The sequence below is a fragment of the Homalodisca vitripennis genome, chromosome X, assembly GCF_021130785.1.
Source record: "Homalodisca vitripennis isolate AUS2020 chromosome X, UT_GWSS_2.1, whole genome shotgun sequence".
Classification (NCBI taxonomy): domain Eukaryota; kingdom Metazoa; phylum Arthropoda; class Insecta; order Hemiptera; family Cicadellidae; genus Homalodisca; species Homalodisca vitripennis.
In genome coordinates this window covers 76,402,342-76,428,439 of record NC_060215.1, presented here as the reverse complement: position 1 = coordinate 76,428,439, position 26,098 = coordinate 76,402,342, and the positions used below count along the sequence as shown (strand labels likewise).

Genomic DNA, 26,098 nt, shown 5'->3' with positions numbered 1-26,098 from the left:
TTCAATATAGGTACTAATAAAAAAGCTGTAACGGTTTGAAAATTTTGACCAAGCAGTATGTTGAGTGCAGCGAGTGAACAAAACAACCAATAATCAACTTGACCACATTAATTTATTGGTCTTATTATGCTCAACTTTGTCCATTTAATCTTTGCTGTATCTATTAATGTTTCTAAAATCCCTTCAGTGTGCATACAATTTGGAAGACACTGTATACTAAGTTCAAATATCTATAAATGACCTCTCTACAAAGTGTTACCACAGAGATAAATAGACACAGGCCCGTTTTACACCTTGCCAGCGCCCTAGGCACAACGAAGAGTAGCGCCCCTTTTATACCCCTGCCAACTGATTACGTCCCCCCCCCCACCAGCCCTACAATAAATAACACCTATACCTCGTAGATTTAGATTTAGTCTGAAATGTCAGTTTTGGTTCGGGAGGGACTTTAGACTTAATGTCCTTTGACTGTTCTTTACAAATTATTATGATTCTTTTCGAGAGCCTTCCCATTATCCACCACCTATGTTCCCGCCGTCTCCCGCACTGGCAACCGGTAGCCGTGAGGTATCTACTGGCCTCCGGTGGTAATGCGTGTAACATACTGTACCTCACGGCATCACGGATCACCCTGATCACCCTTCTTTACATTTGAAGTATTTACAGTATTCGTTTAATCACATTTTATTTTTATTATTTTTGGTTTTTTGGCTTACCACTAGACTGGCTAGAGATTCATACAATAGCTTTTTTTCTGGTTTTCCATGTTGAAAAGTCGTCAATAATGTTTTTGTAGTCTAATTTTAAAGTAATGTCGTTTTGGGTGCACAACAACAATAAACCATTAAGCTTTTCATCAACCATCCACTATTTAATTTCTGACTTCACTCTTTTCAAAGCTGAAAAGCTACTTTCAGCTGTGCAGTTCGTCACAGGTAAGGTTAGAAATATCCCGAGGGCGACCTCCAAATTGGGGAAAGTGTTCTCTAATCTGTTTGATTTTATGTAGGCGTACATTTCTTTGATCTTAGAAAGGTTCTCCAAAACCATGTATTGTTTGAAATGGTTAGCCTACATTCCTGGGCAAAGTCTTGCCCATCAATATCGTTCTTGTATACTTCTCCTAACAATTTAGCTTCACAAGCTACCTCTTTGGAATTTTTCTCTTCTAGATTTTGTAAGATCTGAAATCTTGTGTCGAGATTTTTATAGGCCTCCCTTCTTTTGTTGAGCTGCGAAGCTATGTTGTCAACAAGGGCAATAAACACCCCAGTGCGAAATCTTTCTCGAGGAAATGTTTCTTCCACGCTTCTGTCCTTCTTTTAATCGGGCAATAACTTTATTTTTCTTACTTTGTCGTATACAGCTTCTTTTTCTGCAAATTTCAATGCTTTGGGCTCGAAATCATTAAATAAATCTCTCTTTTCACTCGAAAACGAGGATAGTGCTTCATGTTCCTTTGTAGCACCAAATAGGTATAAATCTTGATTTTGAAGATGCTTACTTGTTTTAGTAACTCTCTCAAGAATTCCGTCCCAGATCACAGTTAAAAACGTGTTTTTGAAATGTCCAAGTCTTTTTAGAAACCTAGAGGATGTGCATTGTGTTTCTGGTGTCTGAGTATCGTCTTTATTTAGCTCTTCAATAGCATATTTTAATTCATGTCGACTTATTTTTAAAGCTCGAAGGGCGTCTGCCCTAGCAGACCATCTTGTGCCACTCAGGGGTTTTTCCTTTAGCTTTCTCTGATCTTTTGTTGATTTTCCTTCGTTACTCTTTTCAATATAACTTTTTAGGATGTTCCACCTGTAAGTTCATGCCGAGAAAAAAGCATACAGTTCTTGTAAGAATGTAAAAAATATCGTGGCTTCTGTACACGCCTTCTCGGCAGCAAAACACCCAGCAAGGGTTAGTGAGTGAGCTGCACATGGTACATAGTCAGCAAGATCATTTTTGCTGTTAATCCTTGCCTAAAGACCTGAGCATATGCCCGACATGTCTGACGCATTGTCGTAACTTTATCCATGACAGTTATCGGCATCCAGCTCAAGTTTCTTAAGTAAACTGAGGGTTGCTTCTTATAAACTTCCAGATTTGTGGCATACACTTGGTAAAAGTTGTATCAGGCGTTCGTTAGCGCAAGCATTGGGCAATGAAACATACCGAAGTACTACAGCCAATTGGTCTGTGTGCGACACGTCAGGTGTGGAGTCTATGAATAGCGAGCTTGCTTAATTTAATTTAAGATTTGTTTCAGTACTTCTTTGCTCGTAATCTCAATAAATTCACTGCAAATGTTAGACGAAAGGTGTGATATACTACCTTTGCCTTTGTTACCATGTGTTGTTATGTGTTGGACGAGAAATGGATCAAATTCACTTATCAGCTCAAGACATCATAGAAAAAGTCCGTTTGATGTAGATCCAAACGCTTGGTTATCACCTCTAAATGAGAAACCTCTACTCGACAAACATTTTACAACAGACACAACTCTTGTCAACATTTTCCGCCAATATTTCACTTCTTCCTGGTATTGGCTTTGAATTTGTTTGGTGACATTAGATGTAGTCTTTTTCCCCCAAAATAAATTTCAAAACGTTAGCCCTGTGGTCGTCAGATTTTTTATGTTTCTCAGCTAATGCAAAGGAATTTTTCCAATCATTAAACCCTTTGCTAAAAGATGTAGATTTGTCCTCTGGTTGAAACATAAGGCAGAATTTACAAACTATCTGTCCTGATGATTGCGAGTGAATAAGCCAGTCTTTTTTATCTTTTCTCCGTTCGGAAGCGTGACAAAAAATAAGTTGACCGAAAGCTTTCATTTCACCTTACTTTTTCCATCGCCGTGATGTTCAGACATGAAAAATCAGCTTATAGAAGATTTTGATCAAATTCAGAACTTATTATTTTATTTACTTGCGATTCATTTTTAATATTCCATGAAGCCGAGTCTTCAAGCTCAAAATCGCGTTGGTCTTCAACTGGGTCTTTGGGCTTCACACTTTCTACTACGAGGTTTGTGCCTGAGTTTGAGTTACTGCCGTAATCGCACCCAATTGCAATAATTGTATCTAATTCGGCAGACGTTGGAGACTGAATAGGGTCTTTCTCTTTAAGGTCAATATCATATTGGTCTTCAACTGAGTCTGTAGGCTTTATTTTCGAACGTTCTACTTCCAGGTTTTTTTTCTGAGTTAGGTATAATGTATGCGATTGCAGTTGTTAAATCTAATGCGGCCGACTTTGATGGATGAATGAGAATTCCTAGAGACCGGATTACACGAAGACGGATTTTGTAGGCCTATCTGTTATGTAGCAACGTTGAAAAATCACATTTTGCTTTTGCTGTTTTTCAGCCGCTCGTTTACGAAACTCGGGACCACTTGGCTTTGAAGAACTCATTACGATTCATTTGAGATGCTCAATAACACACGACTTTATTAAAACAAAACCGCCCTATCAATATAATTAATATATTATTAAAAGGTAGTATATGAGCATAACCACGTCAGGTACAGCGCGGAGCACCGGGCGCGGCTGTGATTTGGGTGAGATGTCGGCTTTCGGCAGTGGCACAATAAATTATGCATGCAGATACAACCACAACAATTTTTTCCATTTTTTGCGCCCCACCCCCAAAATGCCAATTGCCTAGCGCCCTAGGCACGTGCCTACCGTGCCTATTTGGTAAAACGGGCCTGGATAGACAGACGGAGTGTCCTTTGATCTCTTGACCCAAAAAATCAATACAGTTCTTTTCTCGGACTAAGAGAAGTCTGTATTAAGTTTCAAGAGTCTAGATCTTTTATGTAAACAGTTATCGTATAGACGGTCAGACCAATCTTTGACACTTTGACTCTAAAATGAATAGATTTCTTCCTTGGTCCAAAAGGAACGTACCAGGGAACAATACGAGTAAAATTGTGATTTTTAAAGTAATTAGATTGCAAAGTTACCAAAAGGAGAACAAAGTCCGGAGATGAGGTGTAAGAGCCACCACGATCTCTCTTAAACCTAATTTTATGCTTTAGACATGGGGTTCATACGTGTCAATGTAAATAAGTGTATCTCTTTCGACCCCTAGCTGCGTCGGTCTTCCGCCAGCGGCTGGAACGCGTGACTTTATAAACTGATTTTACATATACGGACTCCAGTGAGAACTGCATATTTAACCTCTATCCTCGCTTTCATAAACTAGTTAATTCTATCTGTATCTGTATACAGCTCCTTAAAATGTTTATTGTTATTAATTAGATAAAAAGGATATTGGTCATTATATTATTGATTTTATCAAGTATTCAAGCGAGAACAGGAGGTGGGCCTAGTGCACCTGGGAGAGTTAAGAGTGCGTAAACGGGGACACATTATATTGATTATCACTGTATTAGCGCTGTTTTGGAACAAATAGACTCTAGCGTAAAATGTTCTACAGTTGGATCTGCAACGGACTCTAATATCTTCATAACACAATATTTTATTGAAGCTCTCCTAGGAAAATCTGCTGTGAGGAACTTTCCACCAATCGCACATGGATAATTTGTTTTGGATACCTATGTAATTATTTACAAAGCATATAAAAGATCACTTGATTTAGGCACAAAATTAGAAAGCGCTTAATTAGGGATTTGCGTCATACTGATTCTTGTTACTTTATTGCCTCTTCTATGAATTATGATATCTCTGCTCTCAAAATCCTCACCAAAACCAATGAGAATCGCTACTTCTCTTTGCTTGGGTACACTGAAACGATCACGGTATGCCCCAGAAATCGTTATTAATCACAACTGGGTAGTACACTTGGTCCTTAGGAACACAATCAACAGCAGCGTTAAACTCTATAATATAGTTTTTATAAATAAAGAAATAATACATACAACTTTGTTTGGAGTTGATATGCCAGTTCAGATTTAATACTAAAGTAGATACAACAGCGGATCTCTTTTTCATTATCTTTGCGATCAACAGAATATATCTGAAGAAATAATGGCAGCTCGAGGATGGAAAATGGTACTTCCGAGGAGCAAAAAGAAAATGATCTTCTAAACATGCTGATGGTTGAGGAGGCTACTAAGAGGTTCAGAGTAAAGTTCAAGCATAGGTAGCTGGGTTATGTGTTGGTGTATCGACACCAACACATTCCGAGATTTCGTCATTCAATTTCAATGCACGGCACCAGGTGCAGAGAGACCGAGGATCAACACCAACAACTTTACCCTTGGAATAATCATTCTAACATTCATATTTAGAACCGGATTTCAAGTCATGGGCTAAAGCCTCTGATAGTATTTGGTCACGTAAAGCCGGAAATTGGCCATTGAGATATCTCCATTCTCCATGCGCCAGTAGCGAAAAATATGAAAACATGCACACGCCATCATCATAAAACTGTACTATTTGACAAGAGATCTGTATGCAGTTAGTAACGTAATTTCCTGTTTATCATAACCTGTATTTTAACCATGTTATAAAAAAGCTTAATGCATCTTATAATTATAATGTTATAATTTCTTAATGAACAAAATACAGTATTTATAATTATCACATAGAACAAAGTAATTTGAAAACACAGAATATTTGAATTATTATTGGTAATTAAGGAGAGATGGACTGAATTTGATATTTTTATATGGTAAATTTAGTTTAGGAAGTATGAACGAATATTAAATAACTTGAAATCTACAGTTGAACTTCAGCACTAAACACTATAACTTCTTAAATTTATAAATTAATTTTTTTTCTTTCACATAAATTGTAAAATAAGATCAAGGATGCGAGTAAAAGAAAGCTAGTAATAGTAATAGAAATAGCGAGAGAAAAATGATCACAAGCAATTGTTTATATTCAATTAATCAATTTCAACCTCTTGAAATAGGTTATCTTTGATTCAGATTATTACAGATAACTATGGAGGGGAGCTTTATCCAAAGAAGTATATGTAAAGAAACGAATGGCAAGTAAGCAAGAGATTAAAATTACTTTCTCAAAAACCAAAATTAAATTCCATAAAGTGAATAATAATTTGGCTTCAGATATCGAAAGACGTACCAGCAGCGGATCGTAACAGGTCAGGAGTTAAATTGTTAGCACTATTTTGCCAAGACCCAAAGTGTTTTGTTATATTCAGAGGCTTAACTACCTTCCAAATTTAAGGCTTCAGAACATAAAATATTTACAAAGTTTCGTGATGAGTTGATTAGTGTTTCAAAATTACGTTAAAAGTGTTAGGAAGCAACATCATGCTAAATAAAGAAAAATGTTTCCGTAAACATATGTCCTAAAATGTTTCGTTTACAGTCTGTATATCTGTTTGTTCTTTTACTTAAAATTCAAAACTCAAAAGTTTCTTAAGCTACATAATTTTAACATTGTATTACTATTTGTATGTTTTAGACGCAACAGTTTGCACAAATGTTTATAAAATATCTCTACTAGTTTGAAAATGGCGGCCGTTTAAAAATTTCATGAACACCGTAGTAGAGTGAGAAAATTACAAGTAAAATACAAAATAGCATGTTAAGCGATAAAACGTATGACACCTCAATTGTTATGATCGGTTCACAAATGACGGAGAAATTGGAATTGTATTAACAATATCATTTTACAATTGTTACAACTAATATTAATACCCTCTTTAAATAGTTACAACACTTTAACATCTGTTCTTAAAACCACCATATTTCCCTCTAAAAATGAACGCATTGTTGAGCAAAATAGTAATGCAGGTTCTGTGAATGCATTGTTTACATATTTCCATTGTGTTCGAAATAACGTAGTTATTTACTTTTACACTAGTTGAGAAATTTTTAAAGTTATTTTTTTATTGTTGTTTGCTTTTTTAAGACAGCAGATAATAATAATGTTTATTCATACTCTGATCAAGCTGACATGCATTATTTAATGTATGGACTAGCAAGCTGCAATAGTTCCAAAATTAGACGGTTGTACCAAGAGACCTGTACTAACCGAATGTGCCCAAGCCCAAAAACATTTTTAACCATACACCTCGACGTCCCTATCAAACCGATTCTTTTGCGTCCAATCAAAACAATAATACTAGTAAACTACGATCCACTAGAACTGCAGAATTTGATGACATGGTACTTGATGAAATGTCTGAAAATAGTACCAGAGAAATTACTCAACAGGTAAATTTCGATAACGCTAGTGTTTAGATGGTTCTAAAGGAGCAACTATTACATCCCTACCATGTTCAGCAACTCAAAACTATATTGTGACATTACTATGCTCCTCCGGCAGTTATTTGTGAATGATTTTTGGACAAATGTATTGATCCAAACTTTTTATTCAGAGTTTTATTTACCGATGAGGCTCAATTTTCAAGGACAACTAACGTCCACAACCAAGAAGTTTGGATAGACGAGAATCTACATCCATCATACAAAATCCTTCACAACATAAATGTTCAGTAAATATTTGAGCCGGCATTTTAGGAGAAAATGTATTATGTTAATTCTTCCTCCTAGGCTCAATGGAATGGTGTATTTAGAATTTTTTAGAGGAGCTCCGTTCTTTGCTGATGCGAAAAATAATGTGGTTTATGCACTTGTACACTATAGCGTTGCTGTCCGTGAACACCTACATCGCAGTTTTCCAAATCGATGGATAGGTCGAAGAGGGTCAACTCAATGGCTAGCAAGGTCACCAGACATAAATCCTTTGGACTTTTACCTTTCTGGTCATTTGGTAACCTTAGAGTACTCTTCTCCAATAATTCACGTTCAAGAATTACGATTGAGAATATGTTACAAGATGGAATTGATCAGAAGCAAGAAATCTTTGAACGAATCCGTCAGTCAATGAAAAGGCGCTTGGGTGCGTGCTATTTGAACAACGGAGGTCATTTGGAACATGACCTGTGATATTTAAATGTTACTGCGTAAAATTGTTAGTTTAAAATGTTTTGAGAGTGTAATAAACTTTAAATTTGATATATCCAATGAGTTTATTCAGTTGCAAGTACGAAATTTTAGTTCAATAAAAACACCGATAATCCTTTAGGCTATAAATAAAATCTCTCCGTTCTTCGTGACCGATCATAACGACTCATACGGCTAACTGCAGATGTTTTGTTTAACCGGATTCCCCACTAAATCGATTCCAAAGACTATTTAGAACACGTTTAACTCTGTAAAACTATAGCGTGTCCCAAAATCAGAAGGTGCAATATTTGAATCTCAAAATTTCAAATGTAAACACATGCCATGTAGTATATCATTTTAAAGGTCTGTTGGAGATGAAACAATCAAATGTTTTCTACGCTTTTAAAAATGACGGTATAAAGTTTATAAAAATAGTGACAGCTTTTATTGTAACTATTGTAATACGAATCTACACCAAAATACATTTTAAAATATTTCGTGAGAGGAGCTTTCAAATGAATCCATTCCTGGCAGTATTTTTTAAAAATTGTTCTACTACTGTAAAATCTATTTTTTTAAATATAAAATTACCATATCCCAAATTTTCAAATGGTAAGGGAGGGGGGACTCCTGCCACATCTAATTAGAAGCCGTAAAAAACTGAACTTTCATGTTTAAAGTTATTTTCTATATTAAACTGTTACAAACATATGGCAAACAATCTGTATTTATTACTACCGAGCGGAATTGTAATTGTCTATTTTCAAGTAATTAGTCAACTGAGAAGCACAAAATGTTTTTAATCTGTTTTACTATGTTAATATAAGTTCTATTTTTGAGGATATTACTTGTGAACAAAAATGTGCTATGGTAATTGTAATGAAACCAATAAATGTCAAAGGTTATAATGTATCTAATAATACTGAATTTAAATTTTAAAATTACCACATTAAAACAATAATCCTGAAACTTTGATTGAAAGGGTATACTTTTGAGCAAGAAAGCGAATACAATCCACGTTTTTTTACAAAGGAAGAAAGATATGTGCAAAGTCTGTATATACTAACTTCGTGAATGTCATACCACAAACTAATGTATTTGAAATTAAATTTTAGATCCAATTTAAATGTAAATAAAAATACATTACAGTAGTCATTAGGGATTATAGAAGTGTGAAAAACAAGGATTTGTGTATATAGTAGTAACTCTGTTGATGGTATGGTTGATACCAAGAATACCAAGTTGCTCTCCAAAATGGTTTTAACGCCTATTAATATTTGTCAATGATTATGACTTTCAATGGTAGGCGCTACAATTTAAACAAATGCTTGTTATTAAATAATCCAAGTTATTTTGGGTAAATATTATATACATTAGACATGATGCAGGTCCAATAATGTATATAACTGTTTGTTATATGTTACTATGTAGATTTAACTCTATGCATATTAACAACACGTTTTTTGGCGAATGTTATTTCAATTTTATTCATACTTCAGACTTCATAAACATTTATAAAAATGAGCTAATTTACCAAACAGTATTTTAATATTTGATACTCTTGGTTTATGAAATGACAAAGAGAATGTTCCAAATATGTATGTTTAAAAACAAAGTGGATAGTGGTTGTGAGGAATGCTGGTTGTGTTAGGGAGGAGTTACTACACCCCCTCCCCACAATATATTGTAAGGAGTTAGTACAACACAGACATTGTTGAACATTCGAGTTGTAATGACTACTACAGCACGTTTCCAAGAGTGAAAAGAGAGATTGTTATTTTCTTTTAAAATAATTTGTACCTGAAAGAGTTATTTATAGGAAAAGAACATCATGCCCTTGGTAACTGATGACCTAAAGGCGATAATGTACAAAGAGGCACTAAATAATATAAGGACAAAACGTTATGTAGTCTGGGATGAGGATATAAAATTAACAGATTGATGAGAGATGCTAGGATTCAACATTTCACTGTATGATTAGAGTAAAAAAATGTATGGTAAATTTTCAATAACCAAGGATGTGATAAAGATCGAAAAGAATGTATCAGATCCCACTATAAATATAAATGAATTGAACAAATGTTTTGTGGTATTAACAATGCCATAGAAAATAACTTGATTGAACATTATAAAAATAAGAAAGGACTAGGGGAGTTTCAGAATTTTTTATATTTTTATAAATGTTAATGAAGAACTACTTTGTAAGGAAATCAATAATATCTCCTCCAATGTAATGGGCAGAGACGGAATTCTATTAAAGTTTATAAAATTAGTTAATAACGAAATAAAGTATTTTTTATGTAAAATTTTTCACTCAACAATAGTATGTATCCCAGTCGGCAGAAGAGAGCATTAATTTTACCTATACCAAAGATTGATAATTCGTCAGAATGTAAAGCCACGGATACTGCCAGTAGTTAATATAATTTGATTCAAGCCAAGAAGAAAAGAACAAGAAAATTTAGGAATCAAACAGCCTTAGTATTATTTGATTTTCCATCCTTTATAATATTAATTATGTAATTATAAATTGAGACGCTACATCCATCAAACTCTTATCATTTAACTAAACAACCACATCCATTGTATTCATTAATAATATATTGTCAAATATGATTTACTGGTTTCTTACGCCAATTAGACGAAAACAATATAAAGTACATCCACGCTGGAATAACTATCGTAGATAAGGGCTCTATTGTTAGAATGGTTTTTAATAATTGAAGGTGTATATAAGTGAAAAAGTTTCCTCAGTACACAGCTGCTTCACGCTCAACATACAAGGTGAGTATTTAAATCAATCATTTATATATTTTTTTGTGAATGTAATAATAATTTTATACTAGCGTTAGAAATTCTCTAAAATAATTAATTGTTTTGGTGTGTATGGAAATTTCTGTATTGTTTTTGACAACTTGTTTTCGAATAAAGGCTTAACTAATTCTTGACTCTTACTACAAAAAATTAAAAATATCGTTCCTCACAAATAATTAGTTTCGAATACATATTAAGTACACCGCTTTATGGCATAATGATTTGTTTATTTCTATGAATAGTGTTAAAAACGAAAATTTATGGGAGCCTTTACGTTGTGCTTTGGTATTACTTCATTAAATATAACAATATTACACTACTTTTGTTCGATAACTAAAATAAAGTTTTGAGGTCATTAAAATAATAATTTCAGACTACTTTCTACATAATTATATTTAGTGCAAATAGCATTTAAGCTATGGTTTAATCACACACATGCATTAGGTTTATCATAACATTTTGACAGAAAAGACCACCCTATCTCACAATTATAATATAATTGTGTTTTATTAACTGTAATAAATATATATTTCAGTAGTTTCTGCGATATCTGTATATCTCTTATATGATTGATGATGTACGATTCTGTTTAGGTTTTATTGTAAAAGAAAATGGCTGCTGTAGGACTGCTTTGTCTCTGCCTTCTAGTATCATTGGTTGGCAGCTATCCTTTGACGGTAAAGAGTTTTTTATTTTATGTTTAGTAATAATTTTATAAGCTGGATATTGAATTCTCTGTCAACTGTATCAATACTCCTCAATACTGTATCAATTATACCTCTCAATACTATACTTCTCTACATAGCTAATTTTTTTAAATATGTTGTTGCTATAATCTATATAATATGTATAGATAAACTATTACCTAAACGAAACAGTTTGATTGTTTTTAAACGAGGTTTAATCTTAAAAGGGTTCATAATATCGAGAGAAGGAATTAATGTTTGTCCTAACTTTTTTATGTTTATTTTTGTGTAAAACTTATGGAATAGCTACATACAATTTTTAAGATCTATTCATAAATTATAGTATAGTTGAAAAATCTTACTAATGACATAACACATAAGTTAATTTTTAATATTTGTCCGTAAAATGAAAGTTAGTTTTTAAATCTATCTTAGATAAAGGTCTATTCCTTTTTTTATCTGAAATAGGTTTGTTGTAGTTGTTTACTAGAGATTTAAGATTAGGGTTGCCATACCAACGGATTTCCTGGGAGCACATCTGGATTTTGAGGACGTAATAATATCTCCGAAGATTTTCTCCAACATGTCTTAAAACTGGCAATACATGCATAAATAGATATGTTACCCTGAAGAAAGTTATAAAATATAATTATACTATTTGATACTGATAATATAAATTATTAATTGTACACAGACACACACATTTCACTTGGAGAAAACGATAGTTTAAAGTGAGTGTATTAGTGACTTGATTGTATAGATACATTGTCTGAGACAATATACAGTTTGATCGTCATAATAGGAAGCGTAGGGCCCCGCGTAAGAGGTTAATCCTTGGACTTTCACTAAAGCTTCAGAAATATTAGATTTCAAGGAAAACGAGGACTACGTTAACATCAGGCGTAGATTAAAAGGGACATACATTTATTCAGGGCTAGCTAAAATTGTTAAGTGAAAAATAACCAAATTTACGTTGTGTTCATTGAGCCATTATTTAATAGCTTATTATACATAAACCAATAAACTTTTTCGTAACCTGAAGGTAATACTATAGTTTTATTAAACACGTTGGTTGTCAGAAACAATAATTATTCAATTCTTAGTTATAAGCAAATTAAACAATATGCAGGACAGACAATTTTCATCTATTGAACCATACGGTATCCGAAATATTTCCCTAATTATATTTTTGCATAAAGCAGTATACTGATATCATATGTTCAAATGCTAACCTATATTAATGCAGTTTTTAAACGGAAAAAACTAACTTTATTAATTGATTATTATTATTCATGACAATAAATATAAATATCATTATTATTTATGATTTCAGGATGCGAGTATGAACTCTGAAGGACCAATATTCCCACCAGTCAGTAATGGGATACCATCAGCAGAAGATATGAAGGAACATAAGGCAGACATAAAGGATGTCGCAATTGCTCCTCGTTCTTGAAAATCACTTTTTGGACTTGGAATCGGTGGAAATATATTAGGAATCAATGCAGGTGCAGGCATCAGTCATGGACGCGGAGGCTGGGGAGAAGTGGGCATGCATTCTGGACATCCAGCATGTCCCCTATCACGAGCCGCCAGATCAGTACTACTACTAGTTCTGCTGTAATTACGATAATCAACATATTTCTTCTTATTATTATTCTTGCAAGTGAATGGAGTTGTGTAAAACACTGTCATTCATGAATAATATGAAATAATCATAAATAAAAATAAACACATCTAATAGACACTATGTAATTTATTTTATTCGGTCACCCATGATAATGTGCCACTTGTTGGCGTGTGAATAATGTGCGTGCGTGCGTGCGTGCGTGCGTGTGTGTGTGTGTGTGAGAGAGAGAGAGAGGAGAGAGAGGAGAGAGAGAGAGAGAGAGAGAGAGAGAGAGAGAGAGAGAGAGAGAGACATGTAAGAAAATTTTAATATAATAAATTAACAATAGTTCACCAAATATTAATCATTTTTTTTTCAAATATTAATTGTATGGAAGTAGTCTCACACTCATAATCGTATGTGCAGCTTAACTAATTATTGGGAATCGACACACACACATATGCGCGCGCGCACGCACACTCTTTCTTCGGTTCTTTAAGAAACTTGTATTCTGTATTCTGCATTATGATTTCTTCTTCTAGTAGAAAACTCTTGAAAACGTGTTGTAGCAGTCATTACAACTCGAATTTTCAACAATGTCTGTGTTGTACTAACTCCTTACAATATACTGTGGGGAGGGGGTGTAGTAACTCCTCCCTAACACAACCAGCATTCCTCACAACCACTATCTACTTTGTTTTTAAACATACATATTTGGAACATTCTCTTTGCCATTTCATAAACCAAGAGTATTAAATATTAAAGGTACTGTTTGGTAAATTAGCTCATTTTTACAAAAGTTTATGAAGTCTGAAGTATGAATAAAATTGAAATAACATTCGCCAAAAAACGTGTTGTTAATATGCATAGAGTTAAATCTACATAGTAACATATAACTAACAGTTATATACATTATTGGACCTGCACCGTGTCTAGGGTATATAATATTTACCCAAAATAACTTGAATTATTTAAAAACAAGCATTTGTTTAAATTATAGCGTCTACCATTGAAAGTCATAACCGTTGACAAATATTAATAGGCGTTAAAACCATTTTGCAGAGCAACTTGGTATTTTAAAACAAATAAATTTTTATTGAAAAGGGAGAAATAGGACGATATAACTAAGAGCTAAATCATACCGTTCATAAGATATATAGTAGGTCTAGGGTTCATGGCCATATACAGGCCCCATTTTTCTATACTGGGCACCTCAAATTATACACTTGTAAACCCCACATTCCTGTGGCATCGAAACATTTTGTCCTACATAGTGTTTAGGTATAAGGGAGAGATTAAATAAACAATGCCTATAAAGTTTATTACATTATTTTAGCGTGCTAAGTATTATCATTAATGCTGTCACCAACACAATTGTATGATTAAATGATTTTAATTTAATTTAAAAATGAGTAATTAATATAATCACGTGGATTGTGTTTTTGACAGTGTTCCATGAATTCAATAGGTTTATTCAATCCGCCAATGTGAATTAAATACAAGTTCTAACTTAAACAAGGTTTGTATGATAATGATGATACTGATATGTTAAAACGGGAAGTATTCGTTATCTGTAACCATACTCATTAAAAATCTTGCACATTTGCTGGAGTGACATGATCATTACATCGAACAGTGTCTATCCCCTGATGAAACATTCATCTCCATACAGGATTGAAATAAAAATGCGTTCTCACATATCATACTAAATGCAACATTCTTATTTGAAAAACTGAAACCGTATGTCACATCACGTGTTGAATTAAAGGTTTCGCAAAATATCAAGCTTATAGCTCATTTCGTTCTCAAAGTGTCCTGAAGACAGATAATAATTGACGGAAAGTCATACAGAAAATAATTTTTTTACATTCCCCCTGTAGGCAAAAGGGAAATTGTTTCAACTTAGTCTTAAAAAATATGTTTTCTATGAAAGGGATCATAACCCTGTTTAGATGCCATTTATTTAGGGATTATAGAGCAAAACCGGACAGGTTTCGAAAATATAGATTTCTTCTTAAGAAAACATGACATTTATTAAATGCATTAAGATATATCCCCAATTTAATTAGTAAAGTCCATTTATATTCCATTTAGAGCTTAACATTCTATAATGGCCTCATATACTATGTAAATTAATAAGACCGTTGGTGTTGGTAAGCCCAATTTTATTCATGATAGAACAAATTTATCACATAATAATGTGATATTGGATACAGTGTGGATTTTGGTTAATTCAAATAATTATCCTTATTTAGCATGGATGCCTCTTTAAAGAAAATGTAATAATAATGTTTTATAATGACGCCCAGTCGAATTACTATTGTATTGTTTATTTATAAATTAAGTCTCGTGCAACATTTATAGTCTACAGATGATGTTTCCTCGAGATATCTTGCCACATAAGACATTGACAGTTTTGTTCATTAATGCATAATGTGACACTAAAGAGTTAAGTAACATTGAATAACGTGGATTTCAAGGATTTGTTAAATTCGATTTTATAGCAGCGTTTAAATAATAAAGGATTTATTTTACACCACACCAAGTCACCAAAAGATTATGCATGTGTTAGGGTAGTTAGGATACATGTGTTAATATAATAAATAATATGATTTCACTCAGTTCTTTTACAAGGCTATCCGTAAGACCAATGTAAAAATATTGGCTAAAACTCAGCCTACATAAAAATGGAAAGTCTGAAGGTCCTCTCGTTGTTGAGATATCACGAGGACAGGCATACCGACAGATACACATGCAATTGTTCCAGCCTCTCGAAAGATAGGTTTTGCTAACAGCTAATGAAAGATTCGTTAGTTATAATGAGGTAAAAATATAATATTCTTTATGTCCTTTTCGACGAAATTTTAAACTTAACGGTGCAATTATAAAAAAGTGATATGACAAAAGTCTACACTGTTATCTAAAAATAAATGTATTTCATTTTAGTTTGTTGAGAAACAATAAAGAAAATTATAATTCCTACTGCAAATGTTACAATCGACAAAAACTGCGTATTTCTAACATCTTATATTTTATTTTTATCTAAAATGATGATAACAATGTAAGTATCTAATTCGAACAACTTACGTGTTAGTGTACCACATTACTTTGGTTAGATAATTCATTTTGGTACACTAATGTATAAGGAATAAAAAAATATATGGTTTAAGTTATTTCTATTGTAGTAAGGCTTGGGTACTCAAATACAATATCCAAATAAAGCAACACAGACTACTTTATTAATGCATGTTTGATATAATATGAACCCATATTCAAGAAAATAACATAATTATTGACATTTCAGAAACATTTAACCGTCTATTGGCCGTATCCCATCTGTTCATACTCCCCCATATTCTGTGGGTACTCAGGTCGCGTTTGGTCGTAATTGCCATAATTTTCTCTCATTGCTGAAACACACACAATATTACATTAATTGTAAAAATAAAGATAACAATAATATACTACTCATTTACATGTATCGTCATACAATCTGAATACTAGCTGAACCTTCAAGGTTTCTTTCTTTAGTGATACATTTATTTTAACTTTAAATTCATATACTCCTAAGAATCAAAGGATTAGTTCTGTTGCTGGAACCACCCAAAATAAATTATTTGGAAATAAATTGAAACTAGCCATAATTAAGCAAATGTATATGAATTAATAAAAATATTGCTAGGTGGTTTTCCCCAAAAAGAATAGCCTTTTCGCGTAAAGAATCAAATTGAACAAAAAATATGATGCACAATCACAGAATTTCGAAGTAAAGTAATAATATTAATACAAATAATACATATTTTAGAACATTTAAAATAAATGGTTACCATAACTAATTCATTACATAAGTGTGCACATCAGAATTTTTACTAAAGAACTGTGCAGTTTCCCACGCGTGTTCTTGTGGTCATGACAGTGAAATTAGTGGTGAAAATGTGGTCTATGAAAGGGATCGTAACACCAATTATTCAGGCACGATAGAGCACAACGACGGGATTCGAAATATAGATTTCTTCTTAAGAAAAACGTGACTTATTTATAAAATGCATTAAGAATGTCCCCACTTTAATTAGTAAAGGCCATTTACATTATATTAATTAGAGCTTAACATACTATAATGGACTCAATAGCATGTAAATTAATATCAACGTTGGTGTTGGTAAGCCCAGTTTTATTTATGTTAATACAGATTTATCACATAATAATGTGATATTGGATATAGTGTAGATTTTGGTCACTGGCATTTTTCCCAATAATTACCCTTAGTTTAGCAAGGATGCCTCTTTAAAGGATATTTATATTAATGTTTTAAACTATTCATATTGGTTTATGGTAGGGGACGATATGGTAGACTCTCGATATATGTAATAAACACTGGTATCTAGTACTCTGTACCGTTCTGTTCTGGGCGGAGAGGCGTGAAACGAGGTAGAGGGTAATCAGGAAAAGAAGGGCCACAAGCTGCTGTTAGTCCAATTGCACCGGCTGAGAGTACAGCGATGGAGGCAAGGAACTGTCCGCTGCCAATTCCAGCCAAACCTAAACATTTTAGATTAACTGAATATTGAAATTTAGATAGATAAATTACGGGTATTGTTGTTTTGTACACTATTCTATTAAGACAAAGTTCTTCCAGTTAAATGCTCTTACATTTTAACTAATCAAGTTATTCTTTGAAATAAAAAAACTAGACATTTAAGGCGTTATATAAAACATATCTTGAACTTTAAAAAGCCTACTTTTAACATTTACATACCTTACACGTATCAATTCTCCACAAGTTTATATTGCTACATCTCATAGCATTTGTCAGTTTAAATTGAAATGCATATTGCGTAAATATATCTTTAGACAAATATTACTAGAGTAGTAATCGCTACACATGATAAGAACATTGAACAAATGAAACTATATTTTCCTTGCTTCACAAAATTCCATTCGGTTAGTTTATTTAGGCTACATCTTCAGGCAACTGAGCCTAGACATTTTCAAACCTCTAATGTGCTGAATAGTGAATATAAAGAAACAACTATAACTAACCCTCATTTATATGAACAAAGCGTTGCACTTTTACTAAATTATCCATAAATGTCGATTTATTCATTAAATAAAATTTAGATAGCGCTGAGTATTGGGCTTAGGTTTCTAGTTTTCATGAGAAAATACATATTTAAAATTATTATTATATAACAAAAATATGATCTTAAAAAATAAATATGTGATATAAAATAACATTTTACACATTGAAATGGTCTCACATAAATTTAAACACAGTATTTGGATGCAGTGTTATCTAATTTGATTTGCTTATATTTAAAATAGCAACGAAGTAAATAGTATCTCCTTATAGTATACTTATTATATATTAGTTATTAATAGTAATTATAATATTTATTAAGTAGTTTTAGTGACAACTAAAGTTAATAACTAATTAATAGTTATACAGTAATTATTTCTCCATGTTAATTATTAAATAGTAATGATTGATAGATGATTAAGCTTTGTCCTAACAACAAGCAAATTATACATATAATTTTCAGAATATTATATTATATTATAACATATTATCCGAGGTACAGTTATAACTATTATACTTGCCTAGGACGAGCATGGAGCCGAAATATATATCGTAGAACAACATGGTGAACCTGCCGCAGGTACAGTAACAAACACAATAACTGTGGTATCGTTATATCTTGCTATTTATGTATAAAGGGAACAAAGCACTTCATTATCATGTAAGCAGTAAAAATGCTACGCTACAAGTATTATTGATCATTGTTTTAAACCATTGGACTGTAAGTTATTACCTTAAGTAATATTCGAATTAATATCGGCGAATCGGTTTTATTTGGTTCATTAATTTTTGTAATGAATAGCATCGTAAATCTAATTTGATAGTATTAGTAAATTATTCTTATGATTTATTAGTTGAGTCGATAACTTTCAGAGTAATTAATTAAATCTAAGAAACGTATTTTAAAGTTGTCACCATAAATAACTTTAATCAAACAAAAGCTTCCCTTTGTATAATTATTCGTATATGAAATGTAACTTTGCTTACCATATATGAATACTTTTATAAGATTAATTTATAATAATGTGTTGACTAGATTTGAACCTGTCAATGAACACATCCGATCCAAAATAATCCTATCATAACCACCATCTCGTTCTAAATGCGGTTAAAACGTGAGACCTGCAATCTTTGAATGGAATATAAACAGTTTAATACGTCAGCAAGTAAACAAATCATGTACAAATTGTTAAAACACTGGTTTTCAAAAATATATTGGAGATCGGTAAATAACAAGATGTCTGATACATTGATTAAATAACTTGCACCTCAAACAATGATTTAATTGTATTATTAATATTGGCAACTAAGACCTATTAAGAAAAATATAGCTGTTTATTTAAGTAATGTAATATAGATATTACAGATGCATTAGTGCACTGTTATAATATCGTGGTCATCAGGGGCGCACTGAAGGGGGGAGACGAACGGGACCTGTCCTTCCTAGGAGCATTTGATTCAAAAATAATCAATCGCCTATTACTAAACATTGACTAAAAATAAACTACTGACTAAATAACTTTGAATTCAGTCGTAATCTAATAAACGAATTCAAACTTTACAGATATTTTAATTTAAGAAACACGTGGTACTGCACTTAATTAATATTCATTTTATTCAAAATATATGAAATTCACCGTCAAGCAGCAACTACAAAAAACGAGGTTACTTCTTACTATTTAATGTTGTTTCTACCTGTACCCAGTACGTTCAGTGACCGAGTACAAAATGTCCTTGTACTGATTTAGAATGATACGTTACAGAATACTTCTAAAATGGTGCAGGTAAATGTTCCAGTTCCAGTTACTGTAACTGCTAAACGAGTCCGAGTACTTTGAACCAGGACGGCGGTAAACTTGTAGAGTATCTACATCGTCAAAGTACCGATAACAGGAACCTGGGCCGGGTACATTCGGTTTCCGGACCGACGAAACCCCGGTACAAAGTATTTATTACAGTAATCCCGACGTGAACAGTTGCCACAGTAGTGAGTGAGTTACCGAACTCTGAGCAGTTATGTACTGCGTCTGTTTGTTGTTATCCGATATTATAGTAATCCGACGTGATCAGTTGCCACAGTAGTGAGTGAGTTGCCGAACTCTGAGCAGTTATGTACTGCGTCTGTTTGTTGTTATCCGATATTATAGTAATCCGACGTGATCAGTTGCCACAGTAGTGAGTGAGTTGCCGAACTCTGAGCAGTTATGTACTGCGTCTGTTTGTTGTTATCCGATATTATAGTAATCCGACGTGATCAGTTGCCACAGTAGTGAGTGAGTTGCCGAACTCTGAGCAGTTATGTACTGCGTCTGTTTGTTGTTATCCGATATTATAGTAATCCGACGTGATCAGTTGCCACAGTAGTGAGTGAGTTGCCGAACTCTGAGCCGTTCTGTACTGTGTCTGTTTGTTGTTATCCGTTGTCGGCATGAGGCAACACCGCCTGGGGAAGTCTGGCAATTTACGCCTTAAAACAAGCAGTTGCTGTTTACGATAAATTAACTAAATCTGCTCAATTTAATATGTGTTACAAATCTTCGTTTTAAATAGTGTTTTACAAAACTACATGCTCAAGATAATGACTATTAGCATAACGTGGTGACCAATGCCAAAAGTTTTCGGACCACCCGGTCAATAATAAAAGTTAAGAAACTCATTTAATACCAACTTTATTTTAAAGCTATTCCAATATTCTAAAATTACCTATTCGATTGCAGTACACTTGTATCTATCAATATTTTATAAACATTTGGTTGTAATCGGATCACACGTTTCCGAGTTAAGAGCTTTCAAAATTGCAGTTTGGTTAAAAAGCGCCAAACATAGGTATTTTTTTGTTTTTATTGATATAAACCTGACAGTTATTGTTAGTAAACAGTTTTATATGTCAAAACGGAGAAATAAAATAAACAAGCTAAATTTTAATATAACTCCTGTCATTGTAGCTTTATTACTTTTTTATCCGAGAGTAGACAAAGATTTTTGTCTTTATTTGTGATTTAAACGTATTTATATTATTAATATTATGATTAAATTTAGTTTTAGTTGAATAAACTTCATATAAACTTTGTTGTTGCAGAGGATTTTAATTTTCCATTTATAAGCTTCCTGGTGATGGATAGTAGAGTGGTTTTACTGTAAACTTGTACACTTTAACCTATGAACTACTTTCCTTTTATTAGTTCAGAAGTACTATAAAATAATGATTTTAAGACTTAATATTTAAAAAATTTCCTGGGGGAAGAGCCCCCAGACCCCCTACGAAAATATGGAGTGTTTTCCATACCCTCTACTCCCCGATGTTTCGGACACCCCCAGAGAAGATTTCAATATTATTCTTAAAGGTAAATATGAACACAATGCCCAATGTACAAGTTTTCATGTTTCTGACTGACAGTTAGCAGTGCCACCCATTCTGAAAGGCCAAAATTCTCGTGTATGTTCTTCTGCCCTTGTCCATTCGACACAAGTTTAGGGCATTTGCTTTAGAAATGCTATTCAGAATAGTGCGCTTGTCTCTAATACAAGAATTCAGATTCAGAAATTCCTAATTCATAATCGTCAAGATTAGAATACATGTCAATTATTGAAAAGTGTAGTCAGCACAATATAGATAAAAAAGAAAAAAAGTATCTTCTTTACTTAGACATTTTAAGCAATGTGCCTCCAATTGAAGAGTTTATTTAGGGAGAGTCTTTCCTGAAGATAGACTCGCAGTTCCCACTTTAGGTTCTTTGGGCTCTTGTTCTTCATATCTTCTGGTAGTGCATTGTACATCTTGATTCCAGCGTAGGATGGTTTCTTTGCATAAATGGCTGTTCTGTGTACAGGAAGATGGAATTTGGCTGCATAGCTTGTGTTGTGCAATTAATTAAACGAGACCCCCCCCCCTATGTAAATGGAGATTACAGTAAAAACCTTTAGATCCTTGAACAAGAGTCTACAACTGTATCTTGGACCACAGCCAGCCATTGCCCTGAGGGTCCTCTTTTGTAATTCCAGTAAACATTGCAGGTTAGCGCTAGATGACCCCCCCCTCCCATACAACTATTCAATATTGCAGATGGCTTTGAAAAAGGCCATGGTATACTATTTTTATGGCCTCAGGTGAACTAATTGCTAAGGTTCTCATTATGGCAAATATTGCAGTGCTTAATTTAATGCATAGATTGTCTACATCACTGTCCCGTGACATGTCCGTGTCCAATGCTACACCAAAGTGTTTCATCAGTCACATTCTATAGGTTAGGTAGTTATGTTGCGCCACTTCTTTTTTTAACGAATACATTTATTTAGTCTTATTTTTGTTAAAACAAAGTCATTATTCATGCAATATTGTTGTGCAAGAAGATCGCCAAAGTGTTTCAAGGTTCTTGAACTTCAATTGAGATTTAAAAAAACAAATTTAACGTACTCATATTCTGGGTTATGCATCAATTCAAATGGCTCGATGAGGCACAAATATTGATAGGAAAATTATTTTATAACTAGAGTATTTTCTCAATAAAGTGAGCTACTTAAAGTTGTATTTGTACGTTTAACGCTTCAATGCTAATTTACGTAAATGCTTTTAGTATATCCTGGGAATCAGAGTAAACGTGACAGCCTAGACAGTTGGACGAGTATAAAGATACTTAACATAAGCAAAGGTCAAGTTGGACCTCATTTTTCACAAATTGAGTAATTTATGGAATTAAATATGTATGGAATAAATTGTAACTTGAATTGTAACAAGAATTACAGCAATGTGATAAATTTTAACGTTGTATAAATGAAAGAGAAACTTGGACATGAAAATGGTTAAGTAGAATATGGTAGCAATTTTATAACTTATTTTATTATACAATTTAAATTTCACATGCGGAACTTTTCTAACGAGTAGGTTAGGTAAGATTCTGCAATGTCATGGAAATTAAAAAATGTAATTGCATGTCATGTAATCATGAACATATGAAAGAAGTTAAATCAGTAGATAATGAATAAAAATTATATTTTGAATAATGAAAATAAACTCTGTTATAACCTGGTGAGAACTCCTGGGAGTAACTAATGTCTAATAGAATGCATTATCACATTTAATTGTATGGCATCAGAGGCGTGTCCCTTAAGTGGCTCAGCTCATTTTGTAATCCACCAACACAAATGCCCTAAATCTCTCTCTGAACCGATCCACCTGAGTTTTGGGGTCTCTCAAGGATGAATTCTCAGTCCGATTCTTTTTCTCATCTACGCTATACGCTGATGACTCAACATTTTGTTTAAGGAACAAATCAAACACTTTATTGGAACAGCAAACATTTATTGACATAAAAAAATGTGTCCAGAATTTAAACAGCATTCAATTTTCAAAGTGAATTCCTCAAAATCAAATGTCCTGACTTTTTCACTACGATCAGGAGATCCAAAGGACTGATCGGCCGTCTTATTGGATGACACTATTTTGGAAAAATATGATTGTTACGAATTCCTCGGAATAATCCTGGATCGGGGATTGAAGTGGAATGCTCACTTTGACCTTATTTGTTCCAAACTATTCTCGGGCATTTATGTTTTGAGGTGTTTAGCCAAATACTGCCCTATTCCGGTTCTGATGACGGCGTATTATGGCTTGATTTAACCCCATCTCACCTACACGGTTTAGTGTTGTGGGGAGGAAGCACAAACAACGCCCAGTTCTCCAGAGTTTTTAAAATCTAAAAACAAGTGGTTCAGATAATCGCATGATTGAAGTTTAAAGAGTCATGCAAGGAAGCCTCCAAAAGGTTACAACTACTGACTCTGCCAAGTCTCTAAATTTTAGAGACAACGTTATTCTATATGTTTTAATGTACTAGGACTAGCGGTCGAGACATTCAGTCGTACGATACGCGAGTCAGAGATACCTACTGGACTGGGAGAGACGGGGCGGGAGTTTACGAACTGTTACCTTCACAGGCAGTTCGTTTTATCAACAAATGGCCTGATTCAATAAAGAAATGCCACAACGCCCAAGGCGTTAAAATCTCGTTTGAAACGCTTCTTAGTGTCTCAAGCATTTTACAGTGTTGGCGAGTTAATGGCTTACGACTGGGGGGACCTCACAATTAGCAGACTGACATCCAGTGTTGGATAGTGAGAAAATTGGCATGAATGAAAGAAGTATGATGGATCAAATTGTATGTTTGACTGGGTTTCAATGTAGTGTGACTGTTTGAAATTTTAGGTTAATATTTACAATTGAATTGTAAATGTTTTTCTGTAATTACATTTCTGAATCATAAATTTACATCAATTTGAAAACTACCGACTTTTAAGAAATCAGTAAGCCAAATAATTCGGAAAGGAGCAGTGCTTTTCTGATATGCAGAAAATCTTATTGCTGAATTTTTAACTAAATTATTAGTAAATATGTATCATTGCTATCTTTAGCATATTATTTAGTGATACGGTGTTTATGTTTTCAGATTAAAGTACTTAAAGGCCTGGAAGGAGCACATCTGCAACATATAATTCTGAATATAATGTTACATGTAATGACAAATGCCACAACTGACTCATACTATTGGTTGGTTATCTTAATCTTATACAGTAGTCTACTGGTCCAATCGCCTGGTAGACCAACATCCCTGGAGCTATTTGAACCACTCAGCGATGTGGTCTACTCCTGTCTTGAGTACCGATGGCACTCTGTCGTTGCTCTGACAAGACCGCCCGCCTCTTCTCAATGTCTTTGACGATCGGATCCAGGTGCTCTCCCTCGTCCTGATCGGCGTCGTCGATTTGTTCCGTGAGAAGTTCCATATCGGCGAGGTCCTTTACAGATTGGAGGGGGGCAGCTAACTCGAGGTTCGCAGGGCCGCCGGCCTTTCCTGAGATGAACTCGACCACCGTGGTACCCTCTTTCCACCATCGCCACGTATTACTTTTTTAGGGGCGACATTAGTATTTCGCCCCTGTATTTTTGGTTTCGTGTCCGCCCCCCAGTGGATTCGTGTCCGCACACTCAAGGTAACTAGCAATCAAGCAGCTCTTCCTGAAGGGATTAGCCTTGTTCTCAGAACATTTATTTGCAGTATCCATAATATTTTATCACCCTTTTGTACAAGGGGCAGGCCGGAGTAACCGGGATCGGGTGAACCCTTGAATACAAAACGTTCTACCCCAGTTCCCTGAGGCCTGGTCTCCTTTCCCCCGTCCCGGAATACATGGACGGACTAGGGCCTGCTCAGCCTTAAAAGTCTTAGTGATTTTATGCTCCGTAATATTTTACATTTTTGACTGTTTTTAATAATCAGTTAAATTAAAACAAGTTTCTAAAGGTTTTAATTTAGTGCCGAGCAAACAAATCTGAAGCCACCAAAACCATCGAGCAACTGTAAGTAGTGAATGTCGGAGTCTCGTCACTAACATCCTGCATTGGAGCCGGACATTTCTGGAGCGTAATCGCTGTTGGAACGGCAAGTGGGGCTACTGCGCATCTACACTGCACAGCTGGGGCTACCAACGTCGCCGCTCTTATTGTCCCGCTACTAACCTTCGTGCCGCCTGAGCCTGCCGCTGCTGCCTGCACACTCCGCTACGCTGGATTTTTCGAGGCGCCTTCATTAAACTGATACTACATAGCTACAGTGCTGTCCTGCAGTCGTCTCTACTGAACTTTCAGGCGTCTGAATTTACGAGCTTAGACTTATTTATTAGCTCCAGTAGAATCTTAGTATTATAAGTTTAAATTATATAGTAGGCTAGCTCTCAATGTTATTGTTGTTCGTTGTTTTTATCTATTTGTCTTGTTTTATTATTTATTTTAACTGTGGCTCATATTTGTAGTATTCGTTGAGTTTTAAATTAATTACTGTTACTATTTGATTTTTATTATTTTATTTATTGACGATTTTAATTTAATTATTAATTATTTAGGTTAGTTTTTAATATATTGACACAAAAATGCCTCCTATCACTAGGTCAAGCGAATTGCTGAATGTTGTTGATGGCTTGTTCTATATTGAGCAAGACGTTATCGATATAGCATCCCAGTTCTACAACGAACTTAAAT

The 26,098-nt window shown here is 33.9% G+C and overlaps 1 protein-coding gene across 1 annotated transcript; it reads right to left on the bottom strand.

Moving 5' to 3' along the window:
* Nucleotides 1-16,206: 16,206 nt before the first annotated feature.
* Nucleotides 16,207-25,650, bottom strand: LOC124369481. The gene is made up of 4 exons (XM_046827494.1): nt 25,580-25,650; nt 24,749-24,967; nt 17,385-17,602; nt 16,207-16,399 (listed from the first exon to the last, which is right to left on the bottom strand). The coding sequence occupies exons 1-4, from the start codon at nt 25,648-25,650 to the stop codon at nt 16,308-16,310; spliced, it is 600 nt and encodes a 199-aa protein (XP_046683450.1). The 3' UTR covers nt 16,207-16,307.
* Between the last annotated feature and the right edge of the window lie 448 nt (nt 25,651-26,098).